We start from the raw sequence: 22,925 nt of genomic DNA on the forward strand, positions 1-22,925 counted from the left end.
CCCTGTGGAAATCCGATCTTTAACTCCAGGGTTAGCAGGATTAGGACTGAAAAGGATTTTTGGAGGAAGAATTACTTTTTTCCTACTGTATTTGTACAGCATCTGTAACAAGGGGGTGTTGATTCAGAAGTGGGATTCCTAAGCAGTACTCTAGGACAAACAATTAATAATCGCAGTAATCCTAAGTGATGAAACTGCGATTCTCCATTATTTTGAAAAAATGACGCCCAGCCTGCAAGAAGAAGGAACAGATCTCTTGCTAGTGTCTCACCTGGCCTTTAAACTGTAATTGTCATTGCAAAGTGTCGGTGATCACTCAAAAACAAATTTTGCCATGTCACTGGTATTTTAGAATGTTCGAACAGGAATTACACCTTGACATATCTTTTCCTTTCTGCTGGTTTTGGTCTTTACACATACAATTTTTCTGAGACCAAAACAGACGGCTGTCCCTTTTGGGTTTGTGACTGCGTTCACCGCCGGGTCCGTGGCTGCCAGCACCAGCGTGCAACGGCAGGCTGCGAGAGCTGCACAACAAAAACTCAGAACAAGCCACTCGTTAACATTTTCCCCTGGGATATTAAAAATTAATAATCATAAAAGCATTTGTTAGTAAGACCTATTTTATTTTATTTTACCAGAAACTCCCCTCTATGCCAAACGTAGCATGTAAAGATTTGCGTGAAACACTTATTGCCTTTGAAGTTAAAGCTTTCTAAAAATAAGTTCCTTTTTCACGAACGTCTCTGCCATGCTGAAACCTAGGACAGGACGTAGGAATCCCGTGCACTCCTCTCCACTTGCCTTTTAAGCAGGAGAGAGGTCAGTGGAGTCCTGCCCAGTGCAGGTGTGCAGAGTTTCTTGTATCAGCGCCAGGTAAACGCTCATGGGTTGGAAAAGAGCTGCTGGGGGACATGTTCCCGCATTAACTTTGTCCTGCAGCTGCCAAACCTTTCCTGTCCAGAAAAAGGAGGGACACATGAGCTCAGCACCCCATTAACGCAGTGAAAACTAATATTAAGCTAATATTTAAGCCTCTCTCTTTTCACCCTATTCTCAGCAGACTGCAGCAGCTGTGCGAGGGGTGCAAGCTCGCTTCCAGTCCCTGGGATGTGAGCCTCGAGTCCCAGCTCCTCGCAATCCACGGAAATGTCTCTAATAATGGGCTCTGGATGAGGCTGCACAATAAAAACTTGTTCTTGCAGTGGTGGGAGCACACAGTGACTGGAACGCAGTAACTCTGATGGGAGCACACGGTCATTTTTCATTCCTGCTCTGCAGGTGACACCAAGAATTTTGAGAGCACAGCTAAGCACAGTGGTGGGAGCTATGGAAATGCTGAGGACCAAATACCCACAGCGCTCATTAAAATTTACAGAAAGGTTCTGTCCCTTCTACTCCTCCAAATGGATCTGACTCCTTAGATTCCCAAATTATCCAGAGCAACGAGGCTCATCTCATGCAAATGGATGACAAATTTTGGACCAAAACTGATCTGCAAGCAGCTGAGCGATATAAACCTAGGCTTAGAAGCGTATGAGCAGGCACTGGTTGTGTGCTGGAGCCTTCACAAGCACACAGCGCAGGATTGGAGACCCAACGCTACGGCTCTTTTTGTGAGCAAAGCTTTTCTGCTCTTCAGATGCTATTTTAATTGAAATTAACTGAAAGTTACTGCAGGTCTTTTTTTTTTTTTTTTTTTTTTTTCTCCTGTTAGAAATCAGCAGCTTTCCTGAGAAGGACTGAACCTCGTTTCACAGAAATCTCTGAACTGCCACGGAACTGCTGTGTCCTCTGGGCAGAGCATTAATCCTGCAGATGTCAGAGGCTTATTTTAACACGATGCACAGGTTACTCTTATCTGATTAGGGATTGTTTTTTCTTCTCCCTGTAAGGCTCTTTCTATTTGCTCTTTGAAATTCCCATGTATAATCTGCTCGCAGTTCAAAGGTAGCCAATTTTTGAAAAATGATAACTTTACCACTTGGTCAGATTGAGCGATAGAGCCCAACTTTTGGCTGGGCCCCCCCAGCCAGGGAGGGAGTGCACATTGCAGAGCATTTCCCAGCAAGCGCGACAGTTCCCACATGCTCTGAAAACGACTTCCCTGCGTTACACTGATGACAAAACGTCCCCTCCCTCGTGTTAGTGTGGCACCGACCGTCTGAAGGCAAGGCACACGCGTGCTCCTGCAGAATGAGTAGGTGTAGGGGAGAGGAGCCAGGGTGGGAGGTCAGGGTGCTCCTGTCCCACGGTGATTCTGAGGGTTCCCAGGGGACAAGTGTCAAAGTGACGGAGCCAAGCACACAGACGTGGTGTTTAGTGCCTGATCCCAAGCAACGCTGGTGCAAGCTGGCCAGGAACTTTATTGGAGATGGTGTCAGACTTCAGAAAAAATGAAGCAACATTGCCTACGTGTGTAGGTGCCTGATGGGCTCCTGCTGTGCCCGCTCTGCCAAGAACAGCCAGCTTCTTTATCCCTCTGTTCAAAATCCCTAATCCTACCCCATTTGGGTGCTCTGTTTAAGCCTCCATTGGGCAATGTGGGTGTCGGTGCTTCCCTCCCCGACCTGCACCCTTGTCCTGAAGGTCCTGAGGTCGGGGCCTGCCCTGCAGCGGGCTGGGGATCGGTCCCTGCGTGCAGCTCCAGGGCCCGTGCTCTGCCGTGGCACGTCAGAGAAAATTGCAGTGGGATTCACAGCATCGCCATCCCCGCAGACCCGCGGAGATCGCTCCTGCGAGAGCTGCTGCTGGCTGTGCTGGAGCTGGGCAGGGAGTCAGAGAATGAGCCAAATCACCTTAAAAACGGGGCAGGAGACACCAGCACCAAATGCTGGCCCTCCCAGCTGCTGCGAGACTGATAAGCTGCTGGTTGGAAGAATCACTTACATTACCCTCTGTCCAGAGAGCATCGAGGTGTAAATTATGACCGCCAGTGACAAGATGTGTGGAAATTTGAGAAGCGGCTCATCCGATCGCTTCCCCCTAGCAGGGAGCACGAGCTCCCCAGAGCAGGCTGTGCGGTCGGTTTCTTCTTTGGCCTCTGAGGTGTGGTATAATGGGATGGTGAGGAAATAACCCCTTCTGGTTAAGACCAAAGGGCGTGAACCAGGACAGAGCAGGAGCCCGGCAAACAAAATCACTAAGATAAAAATACGGCTCACACTTTCTGTGGAACTGAAGCTGCAGCGTGGCTGGACCTGCCACTTCTTTCCCTCCTGTGCCCTTCTTTCTCTTCTGATGTCTGTGCCCTTTCCAGCCAGCAGATAGTTTCCCTGCTTCACTCGGTAGCTCTTCTGCATCCTTGCCCTACCACCGCTTTTTAGGGCAAGACAGAGAAGTGCTAGGCCAGCTCTGGATCACTGCTGTCACTGCAGGACCTGTCCCGCAGCTCCATCGTTTGCCCATCCCTGTGCAAACACCACGGGCCCTTTGTCACCTAGAATTTCAACCTGAGCCCCTGCGAGACAAATGATGCCACTTGAACCCGCTTGTTGTGGCTCGGAGGAGGCCCAAGGCAGGGCAATGCGGCTCCCTCCACCCGCTCGGACATGAGATGGCTTCTGCAAGCCCCCCAAAGCAGACGTGAGGCAGGGGACGTGCCCTGCCCATTTTCCAGGCACTACCTCTTCCCCCTGCCCACCTCCGGAGTAAGAGGAAGCAGCTCCCGAGAGCTGTCCTCCTCCTCCTACCTGCTTTTGACAAAGCGGAATTCAAGCGTGTGGGCTGGGAAATGCACTTCCCTGCCCGGGGCAGAGCCGGGGAGCTGCGCGAGGCAGCAGCACGCAAGGGGGGAAAAAACAACGTCGCCAGTCCTGGCCGTCCGTGGGGGCTTCTGCTACAGGAATGCGGTGTGTAACTGAAGGCAGGGAGGAAAGGATCGGAGCCTCATTTCTCATCTCCACCTCCATGGGCTTGTCCCACAGCCCCAGCCCCGCAGCGAGGCTCGGATCTCCCGAGGAAGGCGCTCGCAGGAGAGGCTGCCTTTGGAAGAGGCACTGAGAGCAGCGATCGTTGCTTTGACTCAGCCGCCTCTGAAATGAATGAAATACAACTTACCTGACTCATAGAAATCCAGTGGGGTAAACTTAGCACTATGAGCGACGAGATCCCGCAGTGACAGGCATTACAGAAATGCATGCTATTTATTTGCCAACCGAGAAAAGCTCTGCCAAGCGTCCCGCAGCACTGCTGAGCCACTGGTCTGAAGCCCCGGGACACAGAAACCCTTCCGCAACCTCATTAAGCTTCGGCCTGGGCCCTGGAAGAGACGTTCGGTTATTCCTCGCTCACAAGGCCAACAGATGTAGCATGGCTCGGGGCTTAAAGGCATTTTTTTTTTTTAAGTGACACTTTATAAAATGATATTTTTAAAAAATCTTTGCCCGAAGGTAATTCGCTTTGTGGCTATAGAAACTGAAAGCTGAAATCTTTAAAGATTATACTAATAAGGAAATGGGAAATTTAAAAAAAATACAAAATCCTGCTTTCAGCTTTATCAGAGCACATGCATTTTCCCCTAGGAGCGACACGCACGTTCTGCCACACATAAGCATAACCGGTGTTACATTTAAACTCAAAGCACACACTTTATTTCAAGTTCATATTTTTATGTTGATTATATACCGCAGCAAATAAACAACATGCTCCCCCCCCCATTCCCGTTACTTTTAAACGCTGAAGCGCTCGAAGCATTCGCCCGATTTCCATTTTTCTTTCCCTGTAAATTCCGTTTTTTTTTTTTTCCCGTGAATCTTGCCCTTCACGCTGCTTTCCCGGGGCAGCAGGGGCTGAACCCGGGGCTGGGGAGCCGCTTCTCTCCGGGCAGAGGCGGGACTCGGCGGGTAACGAGAACCAAACGCTCCCGGCGAACCCTGCAAAAGCCGGGCTGGCTTCGGGAGGGGGTGCAGCAGAGCCAGCACGGCCGACCAGGGGCCGTTGGGGGCTCCGGGGGCTCGCAGCCCGGCGTCTTCCCCCCCCCCCCCCCCCCCCCGATGCCCCAGCAGCGCGGAGCCCCCGCAGCGCCCCGCGGCAGCGGCGGCACCGGGCCGGGGCGGTGGGAGGGCGGGCGGGCTACGAAGCCCCGCCCCTTATGGAAATGAGCTCCGCCCGCTCCGCCAATGGGAAGCGGCGCCGGGGGAGGAGCCGCTCGCCCTCGCCTTAAAGTCACTTGTTGCCAGGGGCCCCGCTTCGCACTGGACGTGGAGCGCGGCGGCGGGCGCGGGGCGCGGAGCGGGGCGCCGGGACTGCAGCGAGACTTTTGCTTTTCCTTTCCGTTTCTTTTTTTTTGTTCGTTATTCTTATTTTTTCCAGCCGAAATTCCAGCGTTTCTGTGCTTTTCCTGTGTTTTTCCGCTTTTACGTTTTTTTCCTTTTTTTTTTTTTTTTTAATTTTTTCAAACTTTCGGCAGCCCGCGGAGGGGTGCGCGGCCCCGCCGCTCCGCCCGGGCACCCAGTCGCCCTCGGGGCGGCTCCCCCCCACCCCCCAACATCGTTGCTCGCCCCCCGTCCCCGGCCGGCCCGCCCGCCCCTCCCGCGGCCACCAATGCTCAACATGACCGAGGAGCACGACAAAGCGCTGGAGGCTCCGTGCAGCCCCGCGGGCACCACCAGCTCCATGTCCCACGTGGACTCGGACTCGGACTCGCCGCTGTCCCCCGCCGGCTCCGAGGGCCTGGGCTGCGCCCCCCAGCCCGCCCCGCGCCCCCCCGGCGCCGCCCCGCTGGGAGCCAAGGTGGACGCGGCCGAGGTGGACGAGCGCTTCCCCGCCTGCATCCGCGACGCCGTCTCGCAGGTGCTGAAGGGCTACGACTGGAGCCTGGTGCCCATGCCCGTGCGGGGCAACGGATCGCTCAAGGCCAAGCCGCACGTCAAGCGGCCCATGAACGCCTTCATGGTGTGGGCGCAGGCCGCCCGCAGGAAGCTGGCCGACCAGTACCCGCATCTGCACAACGCCGAGCTCAGCAAGACCCTGGGCAAGCTCTGGCGGTGAGTCCCGAGCAGCTCCGCGCCGCCCCGCACCGCTCAGCGGGTCCCGCGGGGGCTTCGTCGCGGGGTGCGCGGCCGCCGAGCCCCCCGCCGCTTTTGCTTATTTTTCTTCCTTTTTTTTTTTTTTCCCCCTTCTTCTTTTTTCCCCCCTTTAACTGTTTTTTTTTTTTTTTCTCCTTTCCTTCGCGTCTGCCTGCCTGCCCGCGGGGGATTCTCGAGCCGTTCCGGAGCGCAGCGCAGGAATCCCCCGCAGCCTCCGGGCGCTGCGCCGAGCCCGCTGCGGGTCCTGCCCCTGCTGCGGCACCCGCGGACTTCCCCTGCCCCAGCCGGGATGTGCAGCCCCGGCCCCCTCGTGCCCTTGCTTCCAGCATCCCTGTCCCCGAGAAACTCCGATATTTTTTATTGCGTCTCTTACGACGTTTTTTTTCTATTTTTTTTTTGTCTGGCTTTACTTGCTTGCTGCTTAACAAGCTGGAAAACTAAGCAAGCCCGTTTTTAGCGGTGACTTTAATCTGGTCTCATTTCCCTTGTTATCTGTAGCGCTACCCACTGATGCAAACTTTTTTGCTGGGCGCTCTGCTTTCCAGGGCTTGCGATGAGCTGCGCTTTCCTGCTTTGCTCTGACTGCACCAAACCCGCACCTCTCCCACCCGCTTGGGCCAGCGATGCTCCCGCTACGGGCTGAGCCTCCCCGGGAGTTTGCAAAGAGAGGTCGGGGTGGGGGAGAGTTTTAAAAGAACTAATCCTATTGCTGTTGCCTTCGTGGTTTCTTTGTAAGGACTAAACAAAGCTGGAAATGGGCAGCGCTGCTGGTCGCGGCGAGGGGGTAGCGTTTGTAGGACAAACATGGGAATAATATTTGGCTAAGGGATAAAAAGTGGCATTTAAAATGGGCAGGGGGATTTTGCTTTGCCTGGTTAGCAATATCTGAAATGGATGCTTTTTTCATACCTCTGTAACTGATAATTTAATGCACTTTTGCAGTATGACTTAGCTTTTTTTTTTGCTACTGCAAACTTGTTTTGTAATGAACTTTTAGGTCAGTGCATGGGAAGCGGGGATACGAGTATGAAGATAGATTAAGAACTTCTAAGGATGACATTAATTTTGATTTTTTTTTTCCTCTTCCTTATTTAAAAAAAAAAAATCAACCCCCAACCAGTTTGTTAAGTGAAAATGAGAAACGTCCGTTTGTGGAAGAAGCTGAGCGGCTCAGGGTCCAGCACAAAAAGGATCACCCGGATTATAAATACCAGCCACGGAGGAGGAAAAGCGTAAAAGCTGGGCAGAGCGACTCTGACTCCGGAGCTGAGCTCAGCCACCACGCGGGCACGCAGATCTACAAAGCGGACAGCGGGCTGGGGGGCATGGCTGACTCCCACCACCACGGCGATCACGCAGGTAAAGGGCGCTGTGGGCAAAAATCCTGCAGGTCCTGGGCATGTCGGTTTGAGACCCGAACCTGCCAGCAGGAACGGGCACATTTGCCCCCAAGCCTGTGCGGGAATATTGGTGGGACTGGGCGCATCCAAAGCCCTGAGAGCTGTGGTTTTATGCCAGGTTGTGTACATGGGCACAGTTTTAGTTACTAAATGCTTGTGTAGTCCACTGTGCGATAGGAAATCCCCAAAGTGGGAAAGGACCCCAGTTTTGCAGCAGGACCAGGAGGGCGGAAATTAATTGCAGGGTGATAGGGTTAATAATGCATTTAGCATGTGAAGGGTGCTTGGGGGAGCGGGCCCCGTAGACGCAGCATCCCCCCAAATCTCCCCGCTTCTCAGCAGCGCTGTGAATTGGCACCGGGTGCGTGTTGACAGATTCCAGGAGGATTGCGAACGTCCTGCAGCTTCAGACGCGTCTGCGCTCTCGCCCAGCCTGGCTGGGGATCTGGCCCCTTCCTGTGCTGCTGGGACAGCTGCTCTGCTCCAGGAAGGCAGGGCTGTCTTCAGGCTGCCCGCTCGGAGGGGTCCCTCCGAGTCCCCCTGGGTTCCACTCCCGGGCGAGGGGCGGTTTGTGCAGTGGGGCTGTCCTGCTGTGCCTCAGGGAAGGAGCCCCATGGGGTGCTGCGCGCTCCCCGGCATCTCCCTGCTGCAGGCTTTGCAGGCAGCTTATCCCGCCTGAGGATGTGGTCGCAGGGGGATGTCAGCCACTTCTAACCTGGGGCTATGGATTTAAATTCTTTCCCCCTCCCAATAGGGAGAGGAAGAAAGGAGTGTCTTTTGGCCTCATGGAGGCACCGGGTGTTTTGTGGCTGTTCTCCTTAAAGCCTTGCTCTCCCTTTGTCCCCAGGCCAGACCCACGGGCCACCCACCCCACCCACCACCCCCAAAACTGACCTCCACCACGGCAGCAAGCAGGAGCTGAAGCACGAGGGCCGCCGCCTCGTGGAGAGCGGCCGCCAGAACATCGACTTCAGCAACGTGGACATCTCGGAGCTGAGCAGCGAGGTCATCAACAACATGGAGACCTTCGACGTGCACGAGTTTGACCAGTACCTGCCGCTCAACGGCCACGCTGCCATGCCGGCCGACCACGGCCCCAACGCTGCTGCCGGCTCCTACGGCGCATCCTACTCCCACTCGGCCACGGGCACCGGCGGGGCCAACCAGGTGTGGACTCACAAAAGCCCGGCCTCGGCATCGCCGTCGTCTGCTGACTCGGGCCAGCAAAGGCCGCACATCAAAACGGAGCAGCTGAGCCCCAGCCACTACAGCGACCAGTCCCACGGCTCCCCCGCGCACTCCGACTACGGCTCCTACAGCGCCCAGGCTTGTGCCACCACCGCCTCCACCGCCACGGCCGCCGCCTCCTTCTCCAGCTCCCAGTGTGACTACACGGACCTCCAGAGCTCCAACTACTACAACCCCTACCCCGGCTACCCCTCCAGCATCTACCAGTATCCCTATTTCCACTCCTCGCGGCGCCCCTACGCGACGCCCATCCTCAACGGCTTGTCCATCCCGCCGGCCCACAGCCCCACCGCTAACTGGGACCAGCCGGTCTATACAACCCTGACGAGGCCTTAAAGGATGCGTGGAGCCCCCGAGGGCTTCCCCAACGTATGCACTAATGAAGGAATGAAGACGAAGAACATGGAGTGCCGCGATAGTTTCCGAAGTGCCTCCTGAGCCACTGGGAACTCTGCTCGTTGCGACTGGATGTCCCCTTGCTTCAAAACTCTCCAAAAGGACAGAGCTCTATTTTTCTTTAATTAAATAAATAGAAAAATTTTTAAAGTAAAGGACCAGCGATTTCCTTTTGAATAAATGAAGGACAGAACCATTTGACTCCTCTGTGAGGACTGAACTGAACTTTCTCGTCGTGGAAGCTGACAAGTGCAAAAATGGAGCGGGGGTGGGGGGGAGGGGGGAAGGAAAAGACGTTCGAGACTTTAAGGGTCTATTGCAATGTGAGAAACGGACCAACCTTGAGGGCAAGAACTCACTCGGACCAACGCATATGAACACCGAAAACCCGGCGATTCCGTGTAACAATCTTGTGGGAACAAACGAGTCTGGTGGGACCAACCAATTAAATGTCTGAAGTATTTGTTTTTTAGTCAAGAGTTCTTCTAAGCAAGGTTTGGCTGTAATTAACATTTTGTTTTGTTTTTGGAAGCTTAAAGTGTTTTTTTAAATCTGTTAAATATGTATTTATGTTCTGTATTATTTTGTCTTTTAATTAATGAAGTAATTTTGTGCAAAAAGTAGAATTTTAAAAGATTTTAAAGATGGGGTGGGGAGGGAGCATAAAAATAGTGGAGATGATACAATAAAATGGTGTTATGAGTCTATAGATTTTTCTTTGGTTTTTGGGTTTTTTTGTTTTGAACCGCTGCAGCAGTCGTGCTTGAGAGAGGGACTGAACGAATCTGCCTCACGCAGACCTGGTCACGAACAGGAAACTCAAATGGGAATGTAAAATAAGGAGGGAGGGAAATACAACGCTAAGGGCTTGCTGCAAGAGTTACTAATTAAATTCGGAGGCTAAAGCAATTGCAAAAGGAGCAGACAGCAAGATGTTTTTCTGGCTACCTGCTTTCAGGCGTTAAAATTGGATTTAAGGCATTGCAGGATCTTTGTACACTTTCAGAACCAGGACTACTTTATAGGAAGATGTAATTTAATGAGAAATTACCAACTTCTGCTTTGATTTTTGGCTTCTAGGGACCAGATATCATCCATCAAGCTGTGAAACTAAAATCTTCTCCACTAAAAAAAAAATTTAGGTACTTAGTTTTAGACTAATATTTCATTGATATATTTCTACTTCTTCCATTGTATGCTGAGCATATAATAACCATCTATTTTATGGTAACTTGTGCCTTTAAAAACTTTGTAAATCTAAAAACACATTTCAGAGGTTATCATCTTTTTACCTTTTCTACATTTCCTACTCTTTTTCTAAAAATATTTTTTGCATATTTCCTTTTGGGGACGTGGGGGTGGGGGAAAATACAGAAAATTCATTTTTATGCAATCTATTTTTCTGTATAAAGTTTGAAAGACTTTGGCTGTTACTTATCTGTTCTCTTCACTAGCTTCTGACTAAGCAATGCTAACTTTTGTACAGATCAATTTGATAAAATTAAAAATTGCTTTTTATCAAGTCTGTGTTATGTTTTCTTTCTACTTCAGCCTATTTCTGTGCCGAAAAGAGACTTGGAGAGCGCTTTTGAGAGAGACAGGCTCTTCAGAATAAAATATGTCGACCAAGGATTTCTGTTCTCCTATTTTTTATTCTTGCTCCCTTTCCTTGTATTTAAATGGTGCCTTGCTATGAGACTTTTATTGTGTTTTTTTTTTTACTTCCTCAAGGAGTAAAGTTTCTATGCAAGTAATCCCAAGGATTTCATAGGATTTCAGTGAGACTGCTCACATGAGTAAGGCTTTGCAAGGTCAGACTGCATGGTTTTAGCTCGAGTTCATTTTGTTCTGTACAGCACGTAGGAATTTTACAGTAACAGATTCTGTTTTCTGGTTGGTGAGCCCGTGTAAATACCTCTTAATTATGATAGCAACAAAATTATATGTTGCATGTACTGGTTTTTTTAAATACAGTCATTAAAATAGTTACATTCGTGACTTTTTTTTGGTTATATAAACTAAGCTGCAGTTTGGTTTCACCGGTTGAGACAGACCCGTGTGAGATTTTCAGGCTGGGCCCTAATTGGGAGGAAAGGGCTGGGATTAGGGAAATCCAGCCGCCCCTGCCTGAGAAACGCGCTCAGGGCTTGGTTGCAGTGCAGCCCTGTGGAAAATGTTTTAACACAGGGAAAATAAATGTGATGACAATTAATGAAGCTCAAGAACATTAACAAAGTCTGAACAACAGAGTCCCAAAGCAAATCTGCTGTTTGCAGCCTCTGCCAAGACCTATCTTGCCAGAGTGTCTGTAACTGGACACCATTTTCTCTGTGCTCATTTACAAAACTTCTGGCAAAATGACTTTATTACACTATAAGCCAAAGCTGCAGAGTAACTTTCGGAGGAGACTCTTTTCTTCTTTCCCCTCCCTCCAGTTACAATTCAAGTTTCAAGTCTTATTCTAGCTCATGCTAGAAAAATTGATGCGTTTTGGCTTTGCCTGTTGTGCACGTTGATGTAGGACTTCCTCTCCAAAGTGACACGCTTAGGGGAAAAAAAAAGAAAAAAGTGAGATGGAATATAAGTGCTTATCTTTACTTTCTTCTTGATGTTTAATGCCAAGGCTTTCAATGACTTCACTGATGCCTGGATTAATCTTTAAAACAGAGTCAAAGTATCTGCGTGGGGTGGTATTGCAAAACACCCAAATTATTGAAATTAAAAGCCGCACCAAAACGTCTCCAGCTGAGGACCTGGCTCGTGGCAGAGGGATTTCTGTGGCTCGGGTCTGGGACCTGGGCAGCCTGCTCCGTCCCTGCAGGTACGTTCTCTCACCGTGCAGAAGGAATTAACCGTGGGGACCTGATCAGCTCCTCCTGACCAGCTTCCAGAGGGTACCGCAAAGCGCTCGGCTCTGCAGGCAGAGCTGCACATAGCCACAAGCCTTCCCGAGCTGTCCCCTCTCTTGCTGCAGCAGCGCATCGTGCCAGCTGTGGTGTCCTCGCAGCGGGGGACGCCTGGGGACGGCTCTGCCCAGCAGCGAGAGCACATCCTTGGCAGGGCCGAGCGCTGCGGGACGCGCTTCCCTCCCACTGGGCGCGGGTGCTGTGCGAGCCCTGGGTGGCCTCAGGGTCCCCAGACGAGCCTGGTGACAGCGCCGAGGAAACGCGTGTCAAAAATATGCAGATTTTAAATCCATTTGCTTTTGTCCGCGCTTACTGGCCTTTTGTTCTCGCTCGCTCTCTCCGAGCTTTGGAAAATCAAGTTAGCTTCTAGCAACGCCTGCGGAAATAAAACGTTGTGCATCCGCCCCGCTCCGCAGGTAAGGGCGGTAACGTGAGCCTTGGCGAGCCCTCGGGAGCCCCCGCGAGCTGCTCCCCCCCGGACGGCCGAGGCTGAATAGTGGCATTCAGCTTTGTTCTGTCGGCCCGCGGAGTGGGCGATACCCACCGCAAATTCGTCGAGTAAAATTCAGCGACGTTACCGACTGGATGTTCGAGGAGGTGGTAGGCAGAGAAAACTCCTTGCTCTGAATTAACCCCGTCGCTCGGGCTTCAGAGTGTGCTGGAAATTTCGAAGGGCACCAGAAGTTCGTTCCCCACGCCTCGATTTACACTCAACGTATGAGTCTCCCATTTCGTTTTCCTAGGAGGGAAAAAGTCCGATCTGTGGCACCGTTTATATGCAGAGAAGAGCATTTTGGGGTGAAATTAATGCTGTTTGCACAAACGCATTTTTGTGCATTGTTCCTTTCTTCCATTTTGCGTGTGGATACAGCCTACAGAACGAGAAGTGATTTTCCATGAGCCGGGCGTCTTCCCGACGTGAATGGCAGCATTGTGTGTCCCCAGCCCGGCTCCGATGGCTCTTGTGTTGGCGTGAATCTGGAATGTCTCTGCAGAAGTCTATGAGATCAGGTGAAAGCAAGACCGGCTTTTGACCTCTGGCTGTCAACAAAAAAGGGTTCTCAAGATAATTACAGGAATACACAAGCGATAAAAGTTCCTCTTTTTTATTTTGGTGCACAGAAGGATGAATGTTGCTATTTATCTGAATTGCTCAGAAGGCACTGTTTAGTAAGAAAGAGGAAATTAATTTTATAGCCCATATCCACATTCCTTCTACATGGCGGAAAAAAAGAAAAAGTCCCTTCCCATCCTCCTTGTTATAATTTTTCCTGGAGTGATATCAACTTTGCTTACACATTTTTTTACAGTTGGATGTTCGGTTTATGGCAAAGAAATTCTCAAACGGCCTTTCTGTGGCAGCGCTCGGTTTTAACAGCCCTCCGCGGGGGTCCCTCGCGCCCCCTGCCCACAGCTCCCCCCTCGGGACACGGGGGGGTTGTTGCTGCTCCCAGCCGGGCTCTGTGCTCGCGGCCCACAGGAGCCCCCGCGCCGCCCTGCGGGGGGACACGCGGGGAGGGTGGCTCCCAGGCTTTTGTTTTGCCCTTTTCTAATTTACTGCACTGGGTGTGTGTCTGCAGCCTCTCCTCTGTGTGGGCAACGGGTGTTGGTTTTTAACCAGCTGCGTTTTACTGCTCTCTGCTTCTTCCCTCTCTGGCTGCCCCAAGACACCCAACGGGTAGAGACTCCCTGCTTTTTTTCTGATGAGGAAATCGCTAATAAACGTGGTTGTGTCCACACCAGTGGGAGCACCCGTGCGCGTCCCTTCCCACGCAGTATCGCAACCCGCGGGATCCCCGGCAGATCAGATCCCATCCTCTTCCCCTGGAGGTTTTGGGGAGGGGGCACGCGGACAGGTCGCTGGGCACGGTGAAGGTGTGCCGAGCCTGGCTGTGGCTAACGCGGCCTCAGCGCACAGATCTGGCCGGCCTCGTGCTGCTTCCCCGGCCTCGTGGTCTGGGCAGAGACGAGAAGAGATGCAGCTGCCTTCCCCCTCTGCCGTGTTCATCTGGCTGGATGCTGGCAGCTCTGACTACGCATTGCCTGATGTCTGGGGTCAGAATAAAATAGAGTAAAATAAAATAAAATAGGGTAAAATAAAATAAAGTAAAATAAAATAAATAAAAAAATAAAATAAAATAAAATAAAATAAAATAAAATAAAATAAAATAAAATAATAAAATAAAATAAAATAAAATAAAATAAAAAATACATCATCCCATATAAAGCCGGAGACATTTTGAGAGCAGTGGCAGTGGCTCCGCCACCACAGGAGCTGCAAGGCAGGGCTGGGCAAGCTGAAGATGAGTGTGAGGGCTTTTTAATTCTGCAGGCAAATGTGTAAGCATGAATTCAGTAGCAGAAGGGCTCCAAACTCTCCTTGCTGGGGCTGGGGACTTTTCCCTGGCACTCCTGACCACGCTCTCAGTGATGCGCAGAGAAATTCCAGCCCCTGAGAGAGAACACGCAGCACCTGAGGACCTCCTGCTCTTCCTCGGAGACCCTGCAGAAACTCCACAAGGTTTTTATGGGGGTTCATCACGTGGCACCCTAGTGAAGGGAGTGGGAGGATGCTCAGGGGCCTGTGTGAGCCCGGGAGACGCGGGCAGTTGGGTTGATGCCATGTGCCACCCCGCAGCTGCCAGCCGAGCAGGGTGCTGTCAGCCCGAGGTCACCCCACGCTCCTTACGGGCAGGAATTAGGGACGGCACCGAGAGGCAGAGAGGATGACGCTTGGAGAGGAGAAGCCATTTCCCGAATGAGTCAGCAGGAGCCGAAAACAATCCCCTGGAGCCCAAACCACAACAAATGGCGCTGATGACAGATTGCCTCGTCCTCCTGCCGCCCCGCAGCCCCGTCCTGTGCCAGGGCAGCGGGGGCCGTGGGGCAATCCCTGCTGCGGCCAGGTGCAGGAGCGGCTTTGCACCGGTGCCAGAGCCTCTCTCACTGCCAGGTGCCTGCTCCAGGCAGGGCTCGGGGTGGGCACTCGGACCCCCAGCTCCCACCATGGGGCCGAGGAACTTCGTGCTGTGCTGGCAGCGAAGGGCGAGCGCGGATTGTGTTAGCGGGGCTGCGGCCGGAGCTGTTTCTGTGGGATGGGTGGAAGGCGAGTTTATTTTGCTTCAGAGCTGCACTGCACGAGGAGCAAAAAGAGGTGATGTCTTTCAATAAAACCACGCAGTCCACGCTGAAAAAAGCAGTTGTAACAGGGCTCGGGAAAACGATGAACCCCCATCTTCTGCTGCAGCCCTGCTTCCCAGGGGTGGCCGCATCCTGCCGCGGGAGACCCCGGCGGGGTGGCCGTGGCCACCAGCTGGCCCAGAAAGGGTTTGGTGCTTGCAGAAGCACGGTCGGGGTGGCTGCAAGCGGGGCTCTGCCCTCCCGGCGCCGGCTTGAAAGAGCCGCGGGGCGCTGCGGGTGACCCCTATTGAGAGGCTCCCATATGGCCGCGGGGCTCAGCCAGACACGCTGTGTCACTGGCTTAGCTGGAGTGTTGGTTTTGACCTGATTTAGAGAAGCCTGTGCAAAAAAAGCCAGTTGGACACACTTATTCAGGTCTAAAAGCCGGCTTCTTTCAGTTTATCTTAAACCAATTAGGAATGAAAACCAAGCCGCTCCTAATCCAAAATAAGAGTGTGTCCCTCCTGCCTCCCGCCACCCGCTCCCGGGGCCGTGTTGGTTTAGGAAAAGCGATGCAAATGTGCAGCGGCCGCCGCCGAGGCTCCGGCACAGGTCGGGGAGCGCTGCCCGGGCAGGGGGCTCGCCCCTGCGCACACACCGCCGGCTCCGCTCCTCCCCAGCCGCCCTGGCAGCGGCTCCCGCTCCCCGTATTTGTTTGTGGCTGTGTGTGCAGGCAATATTGTGACTGTCGGAGACGTGATATTAAAACGTTTACCCAAAATACCTCTGCCTGCCTTTCTCCTCCCCTCGCTCTTCCCCCTCCTATCTCTCTCCTTTTTTTTTTTTTTTAGGCTGAATTCACAGTGCGGTGACGGAGGTCTTCACCCAGGAAAGGGTTAAGCATTTTGAAAGGTCTTGTTTGAGGTAGAGTGAATTTTAACCACCACACACATAACGAATGCGAAACAGCCTGACTTGCTGGTGAGGAGCCAAGAGCACAAGAGAGGAGCTGCTGAATTTTAATGATTCATTATTGCATGGAAGGCCTTTGTCTTCCTTTATCCGGTGCACAATAAAAGAATTAATTGGACAGAAAATGGCAGGGCAAAGAACTGACAAGTCATTAAGGGGCTCTGAATGGCTGATTAGGTGCACATTGGGGGTGGAATTTCAACTGCACTGTTTCAGCAAGGGCTCCGGAATAATAATGGCATGGCACAGTTTATATTTTGTATGCAGTACCAGAAAGGCCTTTATGTCGGCATTGTGGTGCTATTTATTATGCTGTCTATTTAGCCATTGTTGGCATTGTGTTTGCAATAAGAATGCACAAACAAAGTTGGGATTTTTTTTTTTTGATTTTTTTTTTTTAAACTTAGCAAAAGCAAAATAATTGGGAATCGGAATCTCGCTCCGCGGACAGTTTTATCAATTTTTGTGCGCGTGCGCGCGCGTGTGTGTCCAGAAACGGCCGTAAATATTTAGACTTGAGAGAAGCAGCTTCCTTTATAGAAAGGAGAAGAAGGAATAAACTTCTCTCTTGCTTCCCCGTTCCCCCCGAGCGGCCGCTCGGGGAAGCCTCGTGCAGCTGGAGCGGCCCCGGCGAGCGCTGGGGCGCTGGGCACTTCCACGGCGCGGCGGCGGGAGGATGCGGCCGCAGGACAAGCAGCCAACTGGAAGCATTGGTAGCTAGGAAGGCCATTGAACATCCCGCACACGGATCCTTTGAGCCGGCTTCTGCCAAAGTTTCCTTGTTGTTGTTGATGTTAAGCAGTTGCCTGCGAGTTATAATAAAAGCCACACACACAGAAGGGAGGGAAAGCATAAAAAAAAAAAGAAAAAAGTTTCCAGGCATGTTGGGTAGGTGTGATTTTGATGAGGAATGCACTGTTGTTTTTTTTTAAAGAGTTAGCAAAAAGGAATAGCAGTTTACTGTCAGGTCTGTACACAGCTGGCTGTAAGTTTCAGGGAAAAAAAAAAAAAAAAAAAAAGAAGCTTTACCGAAGATAAGGAATTTCTTTTTCTGCAAGTGATTCATTGCAGCCCGATGAAAATAGACAGCCCCCAGCCTGACACAAACTGGACATTTGCACACGCTGAAGATTACATTTTTAATGTTGCTGAGAAGCTCGCAGAGGATAACTCCGTTTCTGACGAGGATATTTCTGTCCTCGGGATCTGTCCTGCCTTGGGGCTGTTTTGATAACCAAATGCGTGCCCGCCCCACGGCCGCTCACCAGCAGCAGGTGCCTGCCACGGGCTTGGGGAGCGCTGCTGGCACAGAAAAACCTGCTCCTTCCCAGAGACAGAGGAGCAAATGCCTCCGAAGCACCTTTTCGAGCACTCCTGCAGCCTGCAGGAAACTTCCCGCTGGCTTCTGGGGGAGCTGGGCTGGACGGGGATGAACTGGGAGGACTGGTCCCAGCTCACACGGGCAGCACGGGGCCACCAGCTCTGCCTTTGTGACCGCACATCCCCGAGCATCCTGTGCCTTCAGTCAGGCCCCGGCCCTTTCTCACACTTCTCTCTCTCTCATTTTTATTTTTTTTTTTTCAGTTTCCTGGGTACTCTGGGCTAATAATGGGTTAACAACATATGTATTTGGAAACGTGAGAGGGGATTTGGGTGTCAGGGAGATGGATGAGCTGCAATCTGAAACTTTTTAGGTAAGAATAAGTGAAAAGGAAAATGAGGTTATTACCAAAAATGCTATTCTCAGTAGAATACATCCCTTCTGTAATATTTTAAGAGGTAGTTAGCAGCACTCTTCGTGCAGGAAAGTAAAGGCACGCACATCAAACAGAACTAAACTAAAATAATAATAATAAAAAAAGACTGGGCAGGTAGCTGGTTTCACTGGAAATTGTGAGGTTCCTTCTGAGACTTCTTAATGCTACGAAAGGAAGAAAACAACTCTGCCGTTTGTGCTCCTCTGCCTGTGCTGTGTCTGGGAAGGAGGCAGCAGGGGAAGCGGGGGACCGGTCGGCTGGGCGGCGATGATGCTGCCTGAGCTGGGGTACGGGGGCTGCAACCCGAGGGTTTGAGCACCGTGTCGTGCCGTGCCGTGCCGTGCCGTGCTATGCCATGCCATGGCGTGACGTGCCATGCCGTGCCCCAGCTCTGCCACCGAAGCTGAATCTCCTTGCGGTCATAGCATCCTGGTCCCCCGGAGCTGAGCCACGAGCCGCCCACTCGCTCTTCCTGCAAACGCCGCCCTTTCCTAACGAGGAGGATTTAATGAGCCCCTCCCTAGGTGGGTAGCAACGTCCCGAGCGCTCGAGGCCCCCAGAGCCTGCTCCTGACCCCTGAAGCTCTCGCTGCCCTGGGCCCACCTGCCCCGCAGGAGGTCTGACAGCTTCGGGAGCCTCTCCTGGTCACCAGATGGAGCCGGGGTAAGGCTGGACCCACGAGGACAAGTTTCAGGCAGGGATCCAGATATTCTCAACATTTGGGAGAAATCAGATCTGCGGAGGAGGAGCTTGGAGCGACGTCTATCAGAATGAAGTCAGGTGAGAGCTTCAGAGCCAGATTTTGACCATCCCTTAAGATCTGCGCGTTCAGGCCCTGGAATAGTTGGCTGAACTCCACATCTGGTTATGGGATACAGAGAACTTAAAAATGTACCTAAAACACTTAACAGAATTCCCATATGGAAGCAAGTTTATTTTTTTAATGAAAATAACTTAACAAAACATCCGAGTAGTAGATGTTTGTGCTCTATTTCTGGAAATGTAGAGAAAATCCTTTGACCCCCCCAAGGAAAAAAAAACAACAACAAAAAAAAACCCAAACCGCTAAAGAGTCAGCCCTGAACTACATCGATGTTCTGATCTGCTTGGGAGAAGGAAGGAAGATAGAAATGCCTGCATGGGAGGAGAGCAAAGGTCTGGATAAAAGAGCATCCTCCGAAGGCACGCTTAGGTTTGCCCCTCAGAGCAAAACAGCCCCCCCAAACCACAGAAACAAGCACAGCCCGTGTACAACAGCCCTTCCCTGCCCTCTGCCTGCCTCCGGCAATCAGCAGGGGCTGACGCTTGTGCTGCCTGGATGCTGTGCCCCGAGGCTGTGTATTTTCTCCAGATTTGTCTAACGCTCCTCTGAGCCCAGCTCTGCTCTTGGCCCCTGCCTGTGGCAGAGCTCTGCGGCTGAACTATTTGGCTCTGTGGGGAAAAAAAAAAAAAAAAAAAAAGTAATTTTATCTAATTTTAGCTTTCTGTTCAATTACCTCCTTGGGCACCCTCCTGTTTTATCACAGGCCCACTGGATGATGACAGGAATAATCAGCCTCGTTTCCCCTTCTCACACCTTTCCCCATCACCTGCGTGTCACTGCCGAGGCCAGAAGGCCTCTGTTTGGGGGGGGAACAAGTCTGATAAAGGCACGGAGCACGATGCAGATCCAAACCCCAAATATCCTCTTTGGGCACGATTTCGTTCTGACTCCACACTGGGGCCCGATGCGCTCCTGGCGCTGATGTCGGGGATGTTTGTCTCATCCCAGGGTGAAAAATGGACTTTAAACATGCTTTAAAAGTCAGGGTTTCCTGGTTCTGAGCAATAAATCCCGCTGTTTGTGCCGTGCTTTCCAAGTGATAAATTTCTGGATCTCTGGGAAAATACACCCCAGAGAAAACAGACAAAGCGGAGAAGGCTGCGGCGTTGCCCAAAATGACATCTACGTCTTGGCTGGGGCAGCAGCCCGAGCGGGACGGCTGTACGAGTGCCTGCGGGGAGGACGGGCTGGCGTGGGGGAGCAGAGCAGAGCAGCCTTCCCCGGGAAACACGGGCAGAGGCCAGGGCTGGGGCAGCAGCATCCCAAACCAGGCCACGTCTCCGCATCCCACCCAGGCTCAGGGCACCCCAGGTCCCTGGGGAATTGCCGTTTCACGAGGCCCTGACCTGAGGTCCCAGGGCCACCCAGCCCTAACCCCAGGGTGCAGATTTGGAGCCCTAAATGGCTCAAATGGCATCTTTCGGATTTTCCCTTTTACCTAATTACAGGGATTTATTTTTATTACACTATGGGCTTGTTCCAAAATCCAGTCGGCTCAGTGGCAGCCTTTCATGGGCTTTTGGATCAGACCTATGCGTTCGGTGTAGTTTTGCTATGACAAATTATCCATTATTTGATGGTTCACGTTTAATTATTAAGCAGACGCTGCAGATGTGGAGCTCCCCCGTGCCTTGGAAGCAAGGACAAGGCTCCCGCTGCCTTCAGGAGGCCCCTGGATTTCACTCCAGCTCCCGATGCAGCGGCGAGTTCACAAAATGCGAGAAGTGGATCCGTGCTGTGATATTACAGGTCCAGTCCGCTGTGTCTGCAGCCAAATAATCACAACGGTCAGACGTGTCGGGATGGACCTGGGCCAAAATTTCTGCAGTAAAGCAACAACCGAGAGCTTAGTGCATCTCTGTGTCCAACATCTGCTGTACCTTCTTGGGAACGGTGCTCGCTGCGCCTCTAATCACTTCAAACATCCCTGCTAAACACGGGGATTAGGAAGGATTTGAGGATCCTGCTCCCTTGTGGTCTCAGCTTCAGCTATCTCAGGGTGTTTTAGAAAGGTGTAAAAGCTGATGCTTTCATCTTGGTTGAAACCCTTGAATGTTCTTGAAGAGTGCAGAAAATGAAGATATTACTTCTCCTGGTATTCTCTTGTTTCATTTATTTATTTATTTATTTTTATCTTATTTTATTTATTTATTTATTTATTTATTCTTGCTTGGGGAATGTCCCATGTGGCAGCTCAGGGGGAGTAGGTGGAGGACCCCACAGGCCAGGGGTGCTGGGCAGACTTCAGGATGCTCTTTAGGAAGCAGAAATGCTTTAATTCCTCTCACACTGGTGATTTCTGCCCTGGGCTTCATTGGAGACTGCGTTGCCTCTGGAAAGGGTCTTTGCTTCTACCTTAAGCACACAAAAAGTTATTCTCAGGACGTATCATCCTCTGGCCAGCCCAGAAATGCTCCTTTCCCCCAAGCCCTGGTGCGGTGCACCTCGGGATCATTTCCCCACAGTTTCCTCTGCAACAGAGCACACGGAGAAAAAAACTGCCACAGCTTTGTCCTCGTTGTGGGTTGCTGAAACTGCCTGGCCTCAGCGGGCTCGGGTCTGAGCTGGACTTGCAGGAGCACGAGGGGGGACACGAAGTGCTGCTGCCAGTCGGACGGCCCCTGCAGGCACCGCGTGTCTCACGCTGAAAATAAGCCATTTCTGGCCGAAGTGCTGACTTGCTCCCCGAACGGAAGGCCTGACTGTTCTCCTGGGGAGGAAGCGTTCGTATACAGGGATTTCAGAAGTGACCAAGTCCCGGGATAAAATCTTCACCCTCAGGACACCTGTCCCTCCCTCAGAAATGCAATTCAGTGCCATTTCTGGAGGTGTAAAGCTCCATAGCGGCAGTTAATATATGCATACTTCTGGGTTCCCTCATTACCATTTCAGTTGGCTCGTTTACATAATAACACAGAACAGAAGATCATTTGCATAAAATTAAAAAAAAAATCAAATAACTGAATGTTGCTTTTATTTTGAAAGGCGCAGAGAATGAGCCTGTGAAGTTATTTATATCCCCGAAAGTACCAAGGAGGCTAATCGGCAGGGAACCGTGCTTTCTGCACAAAATGGGACTTGACCACTTCAATTTATTCATGAAATATTAGCTCGCTTAGTGGAAGAGTTTTTTAAGCAGCTGGGTTGGAGCTGACGGGAAATCCCCTCCCAGCTGCAGCGGGATCAGTGCGACGGGAGCGAGACAAAAGTGAATTCCCCCGGCTCGGGTCCCTCGCAGCACCTGAAGGGACTGGGGAATGAGGGCTGCGCTCCCTGGTTACGGCTGGCGTAGCAGAAATATGCCTTTCTCCTCCAGCACTTCTGCCCCGTGGCCGTCACCTAAGCCGGGGGATTCCGCCCATCCCCTCCCCGTGCTGTGATGCTCGAGCACCTTCATCCACCGCCAGGAGACGGAGCAAAGCTCCCTGTTGGCTTCCCAGGTTCCTCGTCGCATCCCGATTTCTTCTGCTCCTCCCAGCTTCGCGGCTGAATGCTCCCACGGGAGCAGCCCTCGGCCATCCCATCTGATGAGCTGATGTTGCAAATAGCGCGACAACAGCAATCTGCTTTCACAGTGAGCAAAGCCACCACCGGTGGATGGCACCGCGGGGTCCCGGGCAGGGAAAGCCCCGTGGCCACGTGTGGCATGGCCAGGGATGGGGCTGCAGGTTACGTGCTGGAAGCGTGAGACTGCCCGAGCAGTAAAACGTGTGCTGATCTGGTATTCAGGCTGTGTGCAAAATGGCCATATTTGCATGAGAAAAGGTTGTTGGGAGAAATCTTAGGCCAAATCCTATTTTCATTCATAAGCCTCCAAACACGCAGCATCTTTGCTGGCACCAGGAATGTTACTTCAGGTTCGCACAAGCGTGGTGAGAGCGGAGCCTGGCTGAGTAGCTGCTCTCCCGGCCCTTTGGTACCCAAAGCCCGTGAAGCAACAAGCTCTTTATTACAGCAACTCCTGGAGAAACCATCACCGAAACTGAACTGTAACATCCTGCAATAAGCCAGCCTCTAAATTTTTAACAATGGTGCAAATCCTTCTGTAGGTTTTTGGGGTGAGCAACGCTGAGTTTGGCAAGTTCACGTAGTGCAGATGGCCTCAGGGCTGGAAACATAACCCCCAAACACCTCCTCTATCTGCTCTTTGGAGACTGGCTCTGGACTGTGGGAGCGCTGGGGCAGAGGGACAATGGGACGATGTTTGTGCTGGGACGTCCCCGTCCTGCAGCGCGATGCTCTGGAACAAAGTCCTAGCGCCGGCGTGCGAGCAG

The 22,925-nt window shown here is 51.9% G+C and overlaps 1 protein-coding gene across 1 annotated transcript; it reads left to right on the forward strand.

Annotated features, from left to right (window-relative positions):
- The first annotated feature begins 5,184 nt into the window (after positions 1-5,184).
- SOX8 (SRY-box transcription factor 8) lies at positions 5,185-10,595 on the forward strand. The gene is made up of 3 exons (XM_048060918.2): positions 5,185-5,987; positions 7,150-7,388; positions 8,277-10,595. Exons 1-3 carry the CDS (start codon positions 5,545-5,547, stop codon positions 9,011-9,013), a joined length of 1,419 nt encoding a protein of 472 aa, XP_047916875.2. The 5' UTR covers positions 5,185-5,544; the 3' UTR covers positions 9,014-10,595.
- Positions 10,596-22,925: the final 12,330 nt, after the last annotated feature.

Source organism: Anser cygnoides, chromosome 15 (assembly GCF_040182565.1).
Source record: "Anser cygnoides isolate HZ-2024a breed goose chromosome 15, Taihu_goose_T2T_genome, whole genome shotgun sequence".
NCBI lineage: Eukaryota > Metazoa > Chordata > Aves > Anseriformes > Anatidae > Anser > Anser cygnoides.